The following is a 14,994-nucleotide window of genomic DNA, read 5'->3' as shown; positions in this document are numbered from 1 at the left end:
AGTCGTGTTTGAAGTCTCTGAGGTGCAAGTCTGAGTCGTGTTTGAAGTCTCTGAGGTGCAAGTCTGAGTCGTGTTTGAAGTCTCTGGGGTACAAGTCTGAGTCGTGTTTGAAGTCTTTGAGGTGCAAGTCTGAGTCGTGTTTGAAGTCTCTGAGGTGCAAGTCTGAGTCGTGTTTGAAGTCTCTGAGGTGCAAGTCTGAGTCGTGTTTGAAGTCTCTGGGGTACAAGTCTGAGTCGTGTTTGAAGTCTTTGAGGTGCAAGTCTGAGTCGTGTTTGAAGTCTCTGAAGTGCGAATCTTATCTCAAGTCTCTAAGGTGTGACTCTGAGTCGTGTTTTGAGTCTCTGAGGTGCGAGTCTGAGTAAAGTCTCTGAGGTGTTAGTCCAATTCACGTTTCAAGTCTCTGAGGTGTTAGTCCAATTCACGTTTCGAGTCTCTGAGGTGGGAGTCTGAGTCAAGTCTCTGAGGTGCGAGTCCAAGTCAAGTCTCTGAGGTGTTAGTCCAATTCACGTTTCGAGTCTCTGAGGTGGGAGTCTGAGTCAAGTCTCTGAGGTGTTAGTCCAATTTACGTTTCAAGTCTCTGAGGTGCGAGTCCAAGTCAAGTCTCTGAGGTGTTAGTCCAATTCACGTTTCAAGTCTCTGAGGTGCGAGTCCAAGTCAAGTCTCTGAGGTGTTAGTTCAATTCACGTTTCAAGTCTCTGAGGTGCGAGTCCAAGTCAAGTCTCTGAGGTGTTAGTCCAATCCACGTTTCGAGTCTCTGAGGTGGGAGTCTGAGTCAAGTCTCTGAGGTGTTAGTCCAATTCACGTTTCAAGTCTCTGAGGTGGGAGTCCGAGTCTGACTTGAATCTCTGACGTGCAAGACTGAATTTAGACTGATAGCTGGTTAAATCTGCCTCTGTGGATTCTTTCAGGACACAGAGCTTTAATTAAGAACTGAACGTAATTATCAAACATCTACATTCAAATAAGCTTCCTTGATTTAATTGAACGCTAAATGTTAATTAACCTTTATACAATAATAATATAATGTTAATAATAACATTGTGGTGATAGAAGACTTGCTAATAAACACTGACTAGGATGCACTGACCAGTGAGACCACTTGGCCAGTGGCCCCCATGTAATTTGAGTTTGAGACCCCTCCGGTAGACAAAACTGGCCTAGGATGGCACCAAAGCATGCACACTTCTGTTAAAATGATTTATAACAGCTAGTAGGTGATTATGTTGGGGGAAAACCATCTAAAGCAGTGCTGAGACACGTGAGGTGTCTCAGATGGAAGCCTTTAGAAAGCTAATCAATAACACGACTAACAATGACAGAACTAGGAGTGTTGTGTGGAATCAGTCTTATCTCACACACAGACGGTCTCACACGCACAGCAAGCCCATCCCACCCAACTGAGTCTCAGCACACAGTCACTTCAGCTCTAACAGGAAGAGCTGAGTAGGAGAACGTCAGAGGAACCTCAGCAGAGCTGAGAGGAGCTTCAGAGCAGTGAAGACTGCAGACCTCGTACACTTTTCTAGCTTCCTCTTCTACTTCAGAGCGTCTCTTGTCAGAATGTGCACAGGAAAGTGTGCACGCTTCATCGCCGGAGCACTGTACCCTCTGGCCTTCATCTCCGTTCTCTGTAACATCATCCTGTTCTTCCCCGGATGGTCAGTCAAATACGCGCAGGATGGAAATCTCACCGAAGAAGTGAAGTACATGGGGGGTTTGATCGGAGGAGGACTGATGGTGAGTTTACCATGAAAATCCAGAGAAAATGCTGGATCTTTAATGCTTGTGCCAGAATTGACACTTTCTGTTTGAGCTCAGCTGCACTTTCATCACTTTTTATCTCACCATTATTGAGCTGAATAATAATAAAAATAGATGTTTTTTGTTATATGGCATCTATAGTGTGGTAGAACATTTACTAAATATCATGATATGCATTCAAATACAAGAGTAATCCAAAAGGACTAATAGACAGCAAAGTAGGTAAACTGTTTAGATGTTAAATGCGAGTTTAAATACGGGGGTTTTTAATATATAAAGCTCATGTGGAATGTAATGTTTTTATGTGGTAGAACAGTTATATTGATCCTGAATGGACTCCCTGTTCATTTCTCCTTTGCTACCACGCCCTAAAGTGCTTTCTGCCGCTTGCACCCCCCCCTGCTGCTCAGTTTTCTGACCCCACGTCAGAAAGTGAATAGATGGACAGTCCAGAGAAGTTTCCATTTGAGTTTGTAGATGGAATGTTTTTGTCTGCAGTCCAGCAGTTTGTGTTCTTGCAGTTCTTCGCCTCAGTTCCCTCTACTTGCTGGTTCCTAAACGGGTTTGCTTCCAGGAGAAATCAATACTGGTTTAGAACAGGGGTGCTAAAACTTTTTGTGCAATGTTTGTGGTTCAGAGCAGTTTGGTGTGAAACGGTTCAGACATCTTTACAGCAGTGGTGATAGAAACCAGGCGTCGCCATGACTACAACACAGATACAGACATTTTATTTACCACCCAGAACCACCAGAGAACCTACACGAGTCTTCTGAGATTATATGGAATGTTGATGATGGAAAATAGTGGAAAATCTGGGATAATGAGTTTTCTTTGGGTCTATTTTGCCTCACAGCGCCCTGGCGGTTTAAACTACCGTAATCACATTTAAGAAGAATTCTGTCTCTGAGAGAACAATATTAATCACATATGATGCATTGAAATCATAGGTTTCCTCTATATAGACTGAAGTGAGTGTGTGCTTGTATGTAATTGGCATCTGCTGACTCACTGACTGACTGACTGTGTGTGACCAGCACAGTATGAGCACGAGAAGCTCGGCCATCAACCTGTCTGATCATCTAATCATGCTGGTATGAAAGTGCTGAAGAAGAGAAACTCGACAAACAGACCAGAACTCCATTCATAAACAGCTCTGTAACTTTTACACTTTATCCAGTTCATTTCAGCTACTTTTCAACTCTTTTCTACTCGAACAGCATCAGCCCATCGCTGTAATCAGTAGAACTGTGTGCTGTTTACGAGCTCCTAAATCAAGTTTACTGGGATTGGTACTGAAAGGAATATTGAACTTACTCCTGTATTTTCCAGCTAGAGATCTGTGCACTTCAAACAAAGCTGAACGATTTTCAGGAGCTTCATTTCGCAAGAAGTACGATGAGCGCCAGTGTTTCCCTGTTAAACAAACAACGAATACCTCCTAAGTCTGTTATTTGGTAGTACTAACTAGCTCTAAGCACCAAACCATACAGGTTCTCTCACCATTAGGCTCAGAAGAAGACGAGGGTGAAGTCGGCTTCCTGTTTGGCAGCTTCTTGTTTGAATTTCCCTGTTCCACCTTAAATAGTGGCAGTGTTCAGGAATCGCACGTTGCCATTCTGAGAACTGTGAAAGGGTCTTTTTCCAGGAATCATGCCTCATTGCATCACCTGCATGAGCGGAACATTCCTGACAGGCCAAACAAAACCACAGTAAGGACATGAGCTTCCAAGCTCCACCCCTGGAGAACTTTTGCAACAAGTATCCTGAGGCCTTATGGCTGCGTCCCAATCACCAGACTGAAGTGGCACTAATCTGATTTCATGCCCTGATGACACTCAGATCTGGTGTTTTCATGTCTGTGTGGACACAAATCTGATCTTTCCAAATCCGACCTGAGCCACTTTCATATGTGGTCCTAGATCGGATACATATCCGATTCGTGGCCTTGTGACCTTAACGTGACGCTCAGATTGGAATTCCTGTGCTTTTTCTCCCACTTCATTCCATGTTACCATGGCAAGAGCACCAAACAGACGTTAAAGCCTGTAAACGGTGGAAAAGCAGCTCGTCTCACCTTTTTCTCCTCCGTCTGGCTCTAATAATGAAGCCGAGAGCTGATCAGAGTTAATGATCTTCTCAGCGAAGCTCGTTCTGCTCGTTAGTTTGTGCTGATGATGCAGTGATTCAGTCACGTGACGTCACTGAGTAGGAGGAGCTCATGAGGGTCAGTTCAGGCCAGTTCATCACATTAATGACAGATTTGAATTACTGACCTAAACAAATGTGAACCATTGCCAAAAGATCAGATTTATGTCCACACAGCCCTGAAAACATCGGATCTGAGTCACATCAGGACAAAAAACTCAGATTTGTGCCACTTCAGCTGGAAATGTGAACGCAGCCGCAGTGTCACTGACCTAAACGAGAGCGAACCATTAAGTCAGAGAGATCGGATTTGAGCAAAAAATCGGATTTGAGCAACGAGGCTTGTAATGTGGACACAGCCTAAAGAGAGGCGTTAATTACTGACAGTCTACCGCCACAGTGTCTGAGGGGCGTGGCAAATTTAGGAGCTTATCTGTTAAGGCCTGGTTCAGACAGTCAGCCCACATCTGATTTCTGTCACATTCAGACTGCATCCAGGTTGATTTTTGATAGTCTGAACAGCAGAAAAATCTGATTTCTGTAAATCAGATCCAAACCACATTCTGAGGTGGTCTGAGCTGCAAGTCCAGTCAGATTTTTACAGACCAGTCTCAATCTGGATGCTCTGGACACGCAAATCGGATTTCAGAGTCCCTTTTTCGTCACTCACAACACGGCAAACAGCAACGATGTCCAATCCAGAGCGAAGAAGTGCTGGGGTTCAGGAAGAGCTCCAAAGACTTATGATTATGAAGAGAGTTCTGAAGAGTTTGGAGGGGAGATGATGCTCCTCCATCTCTCCTGCATCCGCGATGGAAATCCACGACACCAGAGTAGCTCCTACATCATTACCACGGCAACCCATGCAGATATACTAGTGACCTCTGGACATGCAAATATGATGTGATCACTTGCAAACAAGAGGACAGTCGACTCAAAAGATCTGTTTAGAGAAACAATGATTCGCCTGAATTTGCAGAAGAACTTCCACATTGATGAGCACATGCAGAACTTTGTGGTTAAAGCATGAGCAGTATTATAAGGTCAAAACATTGACTCAATAAGGAAGCAGTTATTACTCCATGAGAAAGCAGGTGATCATTCCCACTGAACTGTGAGAATAAGATTTTGCAACATAAATTAGACGCTGACACAACAGGAAAGAGCTAATTGAGCATGAAACATCATGCCAGGGGCTTCTATTGTTCAGCTCTGGCAACTGGTGCACAGAGAAGTCATCAAAGAAAACACTTTAGAGCAGCAGTGGATGAAGAACACAAACCCTGTACTGGAGTTAAAGTCGAGACCCCCAAGGTAAAATATTCCTCCAGTAAAAGTAGAAGTTCCTCCCTTTAGACCTCCACTTGAGTAAAAGTACTAAAGTATTTCCCTTCAAATGTACTTAAGTATAAAGTAAAAGTACTAAAAGAGTAATTCTGGCTCTGATGTCCTGTTATCATTTTTATAACCAGACTGGCTTCATGAACTCATTTCAGGTGAAAGTCCTCCAGCGTCTCTCTTGGTAAACCAGTCTTTTAATAGAACGTCATTAATTAGTGACGCTGACGTCTATTAAAATGATCAGAAGCACAAAACACTGAAGGTAAACAGTTTCCATCAGGGAGAACCGAGTGGCTCTGAAATCACTTTTTACACACAAGCAAAGTTTCAGTTTCAGATTTATTTACAACTTAGTTCCAAGTTTAAGTTGAATAAAAACTGGCTTTAAACTCAGGATCACAGATGAGCTCCTTTACTATGTTGATCTGTAGGCGTCTGTTCATAAACATAAACCAGCCCAAACTCATTTACTATAAAATGAAATGGTGTTTGTAGAAATTCAGAAAAAAGCCGCGTCAGTCTCGACTGCATATGTGGACATATTTCTATATTGAGCTCTATTTACACAAAGTTAGGTTAGTTCATCATTTATGTTGAACAGACTCTCCCAAAGTTTTACGCTGCTGCGCTGACGTTGAACCGCGTGCTGCACTGGGTCGGTATGACCAACAGGTCAAAACCAGCTCTAAACAAAGTGACCGCTGGGCCCTGATTGGTGCTCTGGCTTTGCGCTTCTTTCGTTTTGACATGTTACGTTTTTATACACACAGAAACCAAAAGGAACGACAGATTTCTCAAAATGTAGGAGGAAAAAGTCGAATATTAGACTCTGAAATGTAGTGGAGTGAAAGGAGAAAGTCCCCAGAACGGAGAAACTTCAGTACAGATACACCAAAAATACTAAAGTACAGAAACTAATTACTGTCAAATTCAAAATGAGTGAATATTTGCTAAAAACAATAAAGTTTATCCGTTTGAACATTAAATATCTTGTCTTTGCAGTGTATTCAACTGAATGCAGGTTGAAGGGATTTGTAAATCATGGTATTCTGATGTACTGATTAGTACAGAAACTAATTACATTTACTCAGTTACTCAGTTACTGTCCACCTCTGCTTTAGAGGCAGGGCTAAAGTTGTCACATTTAGACGGGAGGCAGGAATTTAGCCTTTAAATGATGTGAGATGATAAATCAGGCTTAATGTGAACAGAGACACAAACTAACAAGGTTAAAGAAGGTCAGTTTAGATTTCTGGTCCACTGTAAATTAGATTTCCGGGACAGGGAGAGGGAATCCAGCCCTGTTTGCTGGGTGTGATTCATGCAGAGGTAAACAGTGTGGGTGAGTACCGCACAAAGCCATGATCTGGTTTTGAATGATTAGTCAGATTAGGTGTGTTGGCAGCAGAGAAAAGACCAAAGAGTGCAGGACCAGGGCTGGGAAACACTGCTTTAGTCCGTGTTTATACATGACAATAAAACAGTAGTATCTAAAAACATGCATCCAAGTCTATTAGAGATCAATTAAAAGGGCTCATATCTTACATTTTACTCGACTTCTTTCATTCATACATCCATTTATAATGTTTGCATGGGTTTATGTACCAAAAACTGTCATAGTTCATCTTTATATGACCTCTCTTGATCCCTTAGAATTAAACAGAAGGTGCCTTTAAAATTGACATGTAATATGTAAATATCAAATACCAAAAAGCAGCCCAGGCTGAAACACCACTTGTAACGTCAGTGTGAGTGGGCGGGGCTAAAGTGGCGCTGTAGGCCAAATAGGTGGATATATGTGAATGTGTTGGTTTTTGTGACATCACACAAAACAAAACAGGCTGTTTTTGCAGTGTGGTCTCTGTGTATGGACGGTCTGGACCGGCTAGTGAATGGTGTGCTTTGAAACTTTTAGAATATTTACATCCAGCATCAAACTCATTGCTACGGTATCCCAGTGTTCGCTGAGGCGCTGTGTTACGCTTAAATTACTTGTTAGACATGTTAGCCTTGTAGCTCCAGGGCTGAAACTAAAGAAGCACAAGAAGTAAAAAATGTTGCCAAACTGTCCCTTTGAAGTTCAAACCATTCAGATCGACTGACCTCCTCTCTCCTTCTTCCTCTCAGGTTTTAGCTCCTGCCCTCTTTATTCATCTGACTGGAAAGCAGGGATGCTGTGGGAACCGCTGTGGGGTGAGTGCCAAATAAGCCCCATGCTCACTACTTAGTGCGCACTACAGTAGACAAATGCCCACTTAAAGGGCCCATATCCTCCATTTTTCTTGTACTCTAGTTTTCTCACAAAATATATTTTAAAGAATCATAATTTATCTCTGCATGATCATGTTCCAGCTTTTCTTCGTCCCTTGAAAATAAACAGGTTGTTTCTGTTACTGTGCCTTTAAGGCTGATGTATGTAAATGAGCTTGGTTCTGATTGGCTGGCTTGTATTGTGCCTCATTCAAAAAGCAGTCCAAGCTAAACTGCTGAGTGTGCGCACATGAGTTAATGGGTTGTTCATCGTTTCATCAAACAAGTTTGAAACAGGTTGTTTTTGCGGCTTTTGGGGAGCGAAGAGTGTGTTTACGTATCAAACTCGTTAGGAACCCTCAGAAACAACTATCTGCTTGGACATAATCACTTTGGTCAGTTTGTTCCCACACATGAAACTACTGAACTACTGACTGTCACATGACAGCTAAACATTGCAAGAATGCAGGAAGACCAAACATGGGGGAGAGAGAGAGAGAGAGAGAGAGAGACAGAGAGAGAGAGAGAGAGAGAGAGAGAGAGAGACAGAGAGAGAGAGAGAGAGAGAGACAGAGAGAGAGACAGAGAGAGAGAGAGAGAGAGAGAGAGAGAGACAGAGAGAGAGAGAGAGAGAGAGAGACAGAGAGAGAGAGAGAGGAGAGAGAGAGACAGAGAGAGAGAGAGAGAGACAGAGAGAGAGAGAGAGAGAGAGACAGAGAGAGAGAGAGAGAGAGAGAGAGAGGGAGAGAGAGAGAGACAGAGAGAGAGAGACAGAGAGAGAGAGAGACAGAGAGAGAGAGAGGAGAGAGAGAGACAGAGAGAGAGAGAGAGGGAGAGAGAGAGAGACAGAGAGAGAGAGACAGAGAGAGAGAGAGAGAGAGAGAGAGAGGAGAGAGAGAGACAGAGAGAGAGAGAGAGACAGAGAGAGAGAGACAGAGAGAGAGAGAGAGAGAGAGAGAGAGAGAGAGAGAGAGAGGGGGAGAGAGAGAGAGACAGAGAGAGAGAGAGAGAGAGAGAGAGATAAGGGGACATTCAAGTCTACTTATGCTAGCATGTGTTTCCGTGGAGACGGAGAGGAAACACAAACACTTCAACCACAAACCGTCCCTCTATGTGTCATGGGACTGCGGAGACCTGCTGCAGTGCTCCAGCTGTAATTCACCATAATTTAGTTTATATTTTGACAACAGTAACAACAGCAGCAACCACTCAACTACATGGCTCCGCCCCTTAACTCCCCACCGTAACATCATTACATATAATCATACCCAGACAGCAGATTTGATATGGCCCAAACGTCGGCTGCCAGAACCCAGCCTGTCTACTGCCATTACAGGGCCACATCACAGCCACCGTTAAACCAACACCACTACCAGAACTGGCCCACTGCTGTAAACCACTAGTACAGAAACCAGGTCTTCACAAAAACTGCCCTGCTGGGTGGGAATGCTGCACAGCGCCACGAGGCTCAGGGATAGTGGTGTTGGACTACCAGCTGCAGGCGGCTAAAATGTGCACTACACTGTAAAAAATAGTTATTTCATGTAAAATATGTGACGCACCTGAAAGAAAAGTTACGTTCTGTGAACTTCAGATCAGTTTTGTTGTTTAATGAACATAAATCTTTAAGCATCCATAAATCGCTGTAAACTAAATCTGAGTTAAACTGCAAACTAGGATATGTAGAAATGAATCCAGCACTGAAGCAGACTGTGTCGAATTAACTACAATTAGCTATTTAACCTGGTATTTCTCACAAAATCAAAACATTTTAGGTTGGATGTTTTACAGAGTAACCAATCAGCTCTCAGTAGCAGTAACACTAACCAATCAGCTCTCAGTAGCAGTAACACTAACCAATCAGCTCTCAGTAGCAGTAACACTAACCAATCAACTCTCAGTAGCAGTAACACTAACCAATCAGCTCTCAGTAGCAGTAACAATAACCAATCAGCTCTCAGTAGCAGTAACACTAACCAATCAGCTCTCAGTAGCAGTAACACTAACCAATCAGCTCTCAGTAGCAGTAACACTAACCAATCAGCTCTCAGTAGCAGTAACGCTAACCAATCAGCTCTCAGTAGCAGTAACTCTAACCAATCAGCTCTCAGTAGCAGTAACGCTAACCAATCAGCTCTCAGTAGCAGTAACGCTAACCAATCAGCTCTCAGTAGCAGTAACGCTAACCAATCAGCTCTCAGTAGCAGTAACGCTAACCAATCAGCTCTCAGTAGCAGTAACGCTAACCAATCAGCTCTCAGTAGCAGTAACGCTAACCAATCAGCTCTCAGTAGCAGTAACACTAACCAATCAGCTCTCAGTAGCAGTAACACTAACCAATCAGCTCTCAGTAGCAGTAACTCTAACCAATCAGCTCTCAGTAGCAGTAACGCTAACCAATCAGCTCTCAGTAGCAGTAACACTAACCAATCAGCTCTCAGTAGCAGTAACACCAACCAATCAGCTCTCAGTAGCAGTAACACTAACCAATCAGCTCTCAGTAGCAGTAACACTAACCAATCAGCTCTCAGTAGCAGTAACACTAACCAATCAGCTCTCAGTAGCAGTAACACTGACCAATCAGCTCTCAGTAGCAGTAACTCTGACCAATCAGCTCTCAGTAGCAGTAACACTAACCAATCAGCTCTCAGTAGCAGTAACACTAACCAATCAGCTCTCAGTAGCAGTAACACTAACCAATCAGCTCTCAGTAGCAGTAACACTAATCAATCAGCTCTCAGTAGCTGTAACGCTAACCAATCAGCTCTCAGTAGCTGTAACGCTAACCAATCAGCTCTCAGTAGCAGTAACGCTAACCAATCAGCTCTCAGTAGCAGTAACACTAACCAATCAGCTCTCAGTAGCAGTAACACTAACCAATCAGCTCTCAGTAGCAGTAACACTAACCAATCAGCTCTCAGTAGCAGTAACGCTAACCAATCAGCTCTCAGTAGCAGTAACACTAACCAATCAGCTCTCAGTAGCAGTAACACTGACCAATCAGCTCTCAGTAGCAGTAACACCAACCAATCAGCTCTCAGTAGCAGTAACTCTAACCAATCAGCTCTCAGTAGCAGTAACACTAACCAATCAGCTCTCAGTAGCAGTAACGCTAACCAATCAGCTCTCAGTAGCAGTAACACTAACCAATCAGCTCTCAGTAGCAGTAACGCTAACCAATCAGCTCTCAGTAGCTGTAACGCTAACCAATCAGCTCTCAGTAGCAGTAACGCTAACCAATCAGCTCTCAGTAGCAGTAACACTAACCAACCAGCTCTCAGTAGCAGTAACACTAACCAACCAGCTCTCAGTAGCAGCAACACTAACCAATCAGCTCTCAGAGGTTTGTAAGGTGTTGCTAGGTGGTTGCTATGCATTCCCAAGCAGTTGATAATGTGTTGCTAGGTGGTTGCTATGCTATTCCAGTTGGTTGCTAAGATGTTCTTTGGCTATTGCTATAGTATCCCAGGAGGTTCCTAAGGTGTTGCTAGGTGGGGTGTCCCAGGTGGTTGCTTGCTTTAACTTACTTTGCTGATCGAATTACTGACAAAATCTGATTTTCTGCAGTTATCAGGTTATTAAGTGTATGTAAACGCACTCAGTGAGGAATATTTAGAGCCACGATAGGAAAAACGGACATATAACGAATTTCTGGACATTGTTTACTTGTTTTAGGTCATTTTATTGAGTACAATTATCTATAATGGCAGATAATGTTTGCTAGCTTTAAGCACATTTCCAGTGGGATCATTTTACTCAATAAAATTACCTAAAACAAGTAAACAACGTCTAGAAATTAGGAAAACTATCTTGAATTATGCTTACGGCAGTCTCAGCAGGAGAAATATCAGCTTTGTCATATTTAAGATCACAGGATACCGTTTTGTGTGGTGAACAGATCAGATAGAAGCAGTTTAGCATTTTTCACTCGTGTAAAAGGTGAAAAATCGGGTTATTCCCATCTCACAGCTGCTCAAGCCCAATTTACAAGTGAGCAACTGGTATTTAAGACCATGTAAGAGGAGCATTAAGTAGCTCATGTCTTAAAACTCTGCCTTTTGCAGTGGATTGTGAGTCTAAACCATGTATATGTATTAGAAAAATGCTTAATATATGTATATAAATCAAATTTCTCTAAATACAAATAATTAAAACTGTATTTTTGTGTTGTAGATGTTCCTCTCCATCGCCTTCGCAGCACTGGGTGTCGCTGGCGCCCTCTACAGTTTCGTAGTGGCGGCGTTAGGCCTGGTGAACGGACCCTACTGCAAAGTACTCCTGATCTGGCAAACACCTTTCAAGGACAGGTGAGAATTCACCTTCAGCCAGAAGCTTCTGCTTATTGAGTTAATACGGTAAAATAGAGATGTGGTTCCGTATTTTACTGCTTTTCACTGCTTTTATCTTCATGTCTCTGTCTTCATCTCTTCCTCTCGGAGGTCTGAGAGCTACCTGAATAACCGGAACTGGTGGTCGATGTGCACAGAGCCGAAGAACGTGGTGGAGTTCAACGTGGGCTTGTTCTCAACGCTGCTGGTGACCAGCGGCCTGCAGCTCATCCTCTGTGCCTCTCAGATGATCAACGGCCTTTTCGGCTGCCTCTGTGGAACCTGCACCCAAAAAGGGGTGAGAGAGAGAGAGAGAGAGAGAGAGAGAGAGAGAGAGAGAGAGAGAGAGAGAGAGAGAGAGAGAGAGAGAGAGACAGACAGAGACAGAGAGACAGTGAGACAGAGAGAGAGAGAGACACAGAAAGAGAGAGAGAGAGAGAGAGAGAGAGAGAGAGAGAGAGAGAGAGAGAGAGAGAGAGAGAGAGAGAGACAGAGACAGAGAGACAGAGAGAGAGAGAGAGAGAGAGAGAGAGACAGAGAGAGAGAGAGACAGAGACAGAGAGACAGAGAGAGAGAGAGAGAGAGAGAGAGAGAGAGAGACAGAGACAGAGAGACAGTGAGACAGAGAGAGAGAGAGACACAGAAAGAGAGAGAGAGAGAGAGAGAGAGAGAGACAGAGAGAGAGAGAGAGGGGGAGAGAGAGAGAGAGAGAGAGAGACAGAGACAGAGACAGAGAGAGTGAGACAGGCAGAGAGAGAGAAAAAGCAAACAAAACCAAACAAATGCTCAAAATGAATAAGATTCGCAAATTATTATTTAAAAAAACTTTTAAAGTATTTTGCAGTGCAGCCTGTGACATGATTGAAAGAGTAAAGGAGAATTCCACCCATTCTTTTCTAATTCCTCCGCTGTCCAGTGTGAGAGGTGTAAACAGAGAGATTCAGAGGGTTTAGTGTGAAGTGGTTCAGACGTCTTTACAGTGGTGGTGATGGGAACCAGGCGTCGCCATGACTACAACACAGATATAGACACTTTATTTACCATCCAGAACCACCAGAGAACCTACACGAGTCTTCTGAGCTTATATGGAATGTTGATGATGGAAAACAGTGGAAAATCTGGAATAATGAGTTTTCTTTGGGGACTATTTTGCCGCACAGCGCCCTGCATGTCTCCCTCCACCATGAATGGAGTTGAACTTCTCTAAACTCTCATAAAACAGCGTCTCAGTCATCAGGCAGTGAATTCAGAACCAGCTCATGTAGGAACTTTCTGTAGGAGCTTTTAGAGGGACGTCTGGTTCCCATCACCACCACTGTGAGGAGCTTTTAGAGGGACGTCTGGTTCCCATCACCACCACTGTGAGCGGCTCTGACTCAGTGAGCCCTGAAGGGCTCTGTTTACATCTTAACTGTTTTATTTCATTTTATCCGCCTCTTAGAAAGAGTTCATTAAAAAATCAAGTAATTAATAACATTAACATTACAGTGAGAGGATGGATGGATGTATATATATTTAAACACCCAGAACCACTGTGCAAAATCAAAATGATATAGTTATATTATATAGTAAGCATGTTTATTACACTTCCGTACACATATCTTTGATTTATTGTGCACAAATTCACATTTTTCTTCTCTTTTTCAGCCTCTGTAGATCTGCACTGTACACTGCGCCTGCTGTACACAGCACAGGGAAGCAGCGGCCTCTGGTGGACAGTCCCTGATGCTGCAAGCAGGCCAACACCATGTTATAGGAAGCAGTTGCATAAATTCACTAATAATCTCAAAACTGTTGCGAATGTTTTATTATTGTGCAGGCAAACCTTAATGTGGAGTAGTCTGGCGCACTCCAGTATTCATTATTAATTAGATATTAATTGTAAAATAATAGATAAATCACCCAGATGTTAATACAGCTGGCGTAAACAGAAGAACGTTGCTGATGAGTCTGATGGGAATCATGTAATAAGACTCTCCTGGCCTGGTGCTTTGCTTTGCGCTCTAACTGATATCTAATTGAGAATGACACTGTACCTTTATAACTAGAGTGACTGATCTGCTTCATTTTGTATTATTCTACAGTTTTATTGTCCAAAATTTAACAATAGCAGCTATTTTTTCACAAATGAGTGATCTGTTCCTGTTATGGACTGTGTGGGACTTGTTTTAGTCAGAGACATAACAGACGTCGTAAACCATCCACACGCATTTCACCACGCTTTTAATGTGTTGTAGTAAATTGACTGTATGATGTGGCTTATAAGAGAATGTATGGCCTTTATAAATATATATCCTGCTAAAACATGTACATGAGAGACGAGGAGGTGTGTTTATTAACCTTTTAAACTCCGCGGGACCACCGGTGGGTCCAAACCGCTCTCGGTCCTGTTCTCCATAACGTTCATACTCCATGAGCTCCATTCAGAAGCTGGGCGTCGTGTGAGGCTGTAGCTCTTCTCTCCAGTCTAATAGACGGTGACGTCATTTTAAACCCTTGTAATAAAAGAAGCTGAACTCAGTTTGTTTTTCTACTGAAAGTCGACCCGTTTTTCCCCAAATCTGGGCTCTAAACTATAAACAGACGGCGTCTCTTCAGTGATCTGCTCTGGAAACATCACTTTTAGAGAACAACACAAAGAGCGTCGGCCTTTTAGCCTGTCAGCTAGTTGACCAGCCGGGTTCTAGATAACAACATCAGTCTCCAGCCCCTCAGTTTAAACAGAAAACGGGTTCTTGCTTTATCAGTACACTCTGTGCTCAAAGCGTCGTGTATTACAATCATAAATAAATATGTTTATGCATAAAAACGAACTCAGATAGTTGACTAGAACAGTACATTGTATGTGCTTTAAAAATATATATTATTATTATTTATAACTAAATCTAATCTCAGCTGTTCAGTCAGTGAGTCTCTCTCTCCCTTCATTCCAGCTTCCGTTCTTCTCAGGATCCTCACTGTCGGTTCCTCAGAGAACCTGCAGACACGCCTCCAAAGCTCAGTCTGAGAAGCTGGTTGATGATTTTCTGAAGTGATTAAACCCGTTCAGTGGTGCTGGGGTCTGGACTCAGGGGCGGTCAGTCCATCGTTCCTTAAATGATTCACTGGCCATTGATGTAGAGAGCGTTTAATCTGATATTCCATAAGCGTGAATAAACAGTCTGGACGC

At 43.0% G+C, this 14,994-nt stretch overlaps 1 protein-coding gene across 1 annotated transcript; it reads left to right on the top strand.

Moving 5' to 3' along the window:
• Nucleotides 1-1,410: 1,410 nt before the first annotated feature.
• si:ch211-137i24.10 (uncharacterized protein LOC565274 homolog) lies at nt 1,411-14,135 on the top strand. The gene is made up of 5 exons (XM_037533144.1): nt 1,411-1,737; nt 7,375-7,440; nt 11,671-11,804; nt 11,937-12,123; nt 13,473-14,135. The coding sequence occupies exons 1-5, from the start codon at nt 1,561-1,563 to the stop codon at nt 13,479-13,481; spliced, it is 573 nt and encodes a 190-aa protein (XP_037389041.1). The 5' UTR covers nt 1,411-1,560; the 3' UTR covers nt 13,482-14,135.
• Nucleotides 14,136-14,994: the final 859 nt, after the last annotated feature.

The sequence above is a fragment of the Pygocentrus nattereri genome, chromosome 23 (assembly GCF_015220715.1).
Source record: "Pygocentrus nattereri isolate fPygNat1 chromosome 23, fPygNat1.pri, whole genome shotgun sequence".
In the NCBI taxonomy this organism is placed as follows: domain Eukaryota; kingdom Metazoa; phylum Chordata; class Actinopteri; order Characiformes; family Serrasalmidae; genus Pygocentrus; species Pygocentrus nattereri.
The sequence above is the reverse complement of the archived record's forward strand: the minus strand, read 5'-3'. Positions and strand labels throughout refer to the sequence as shown.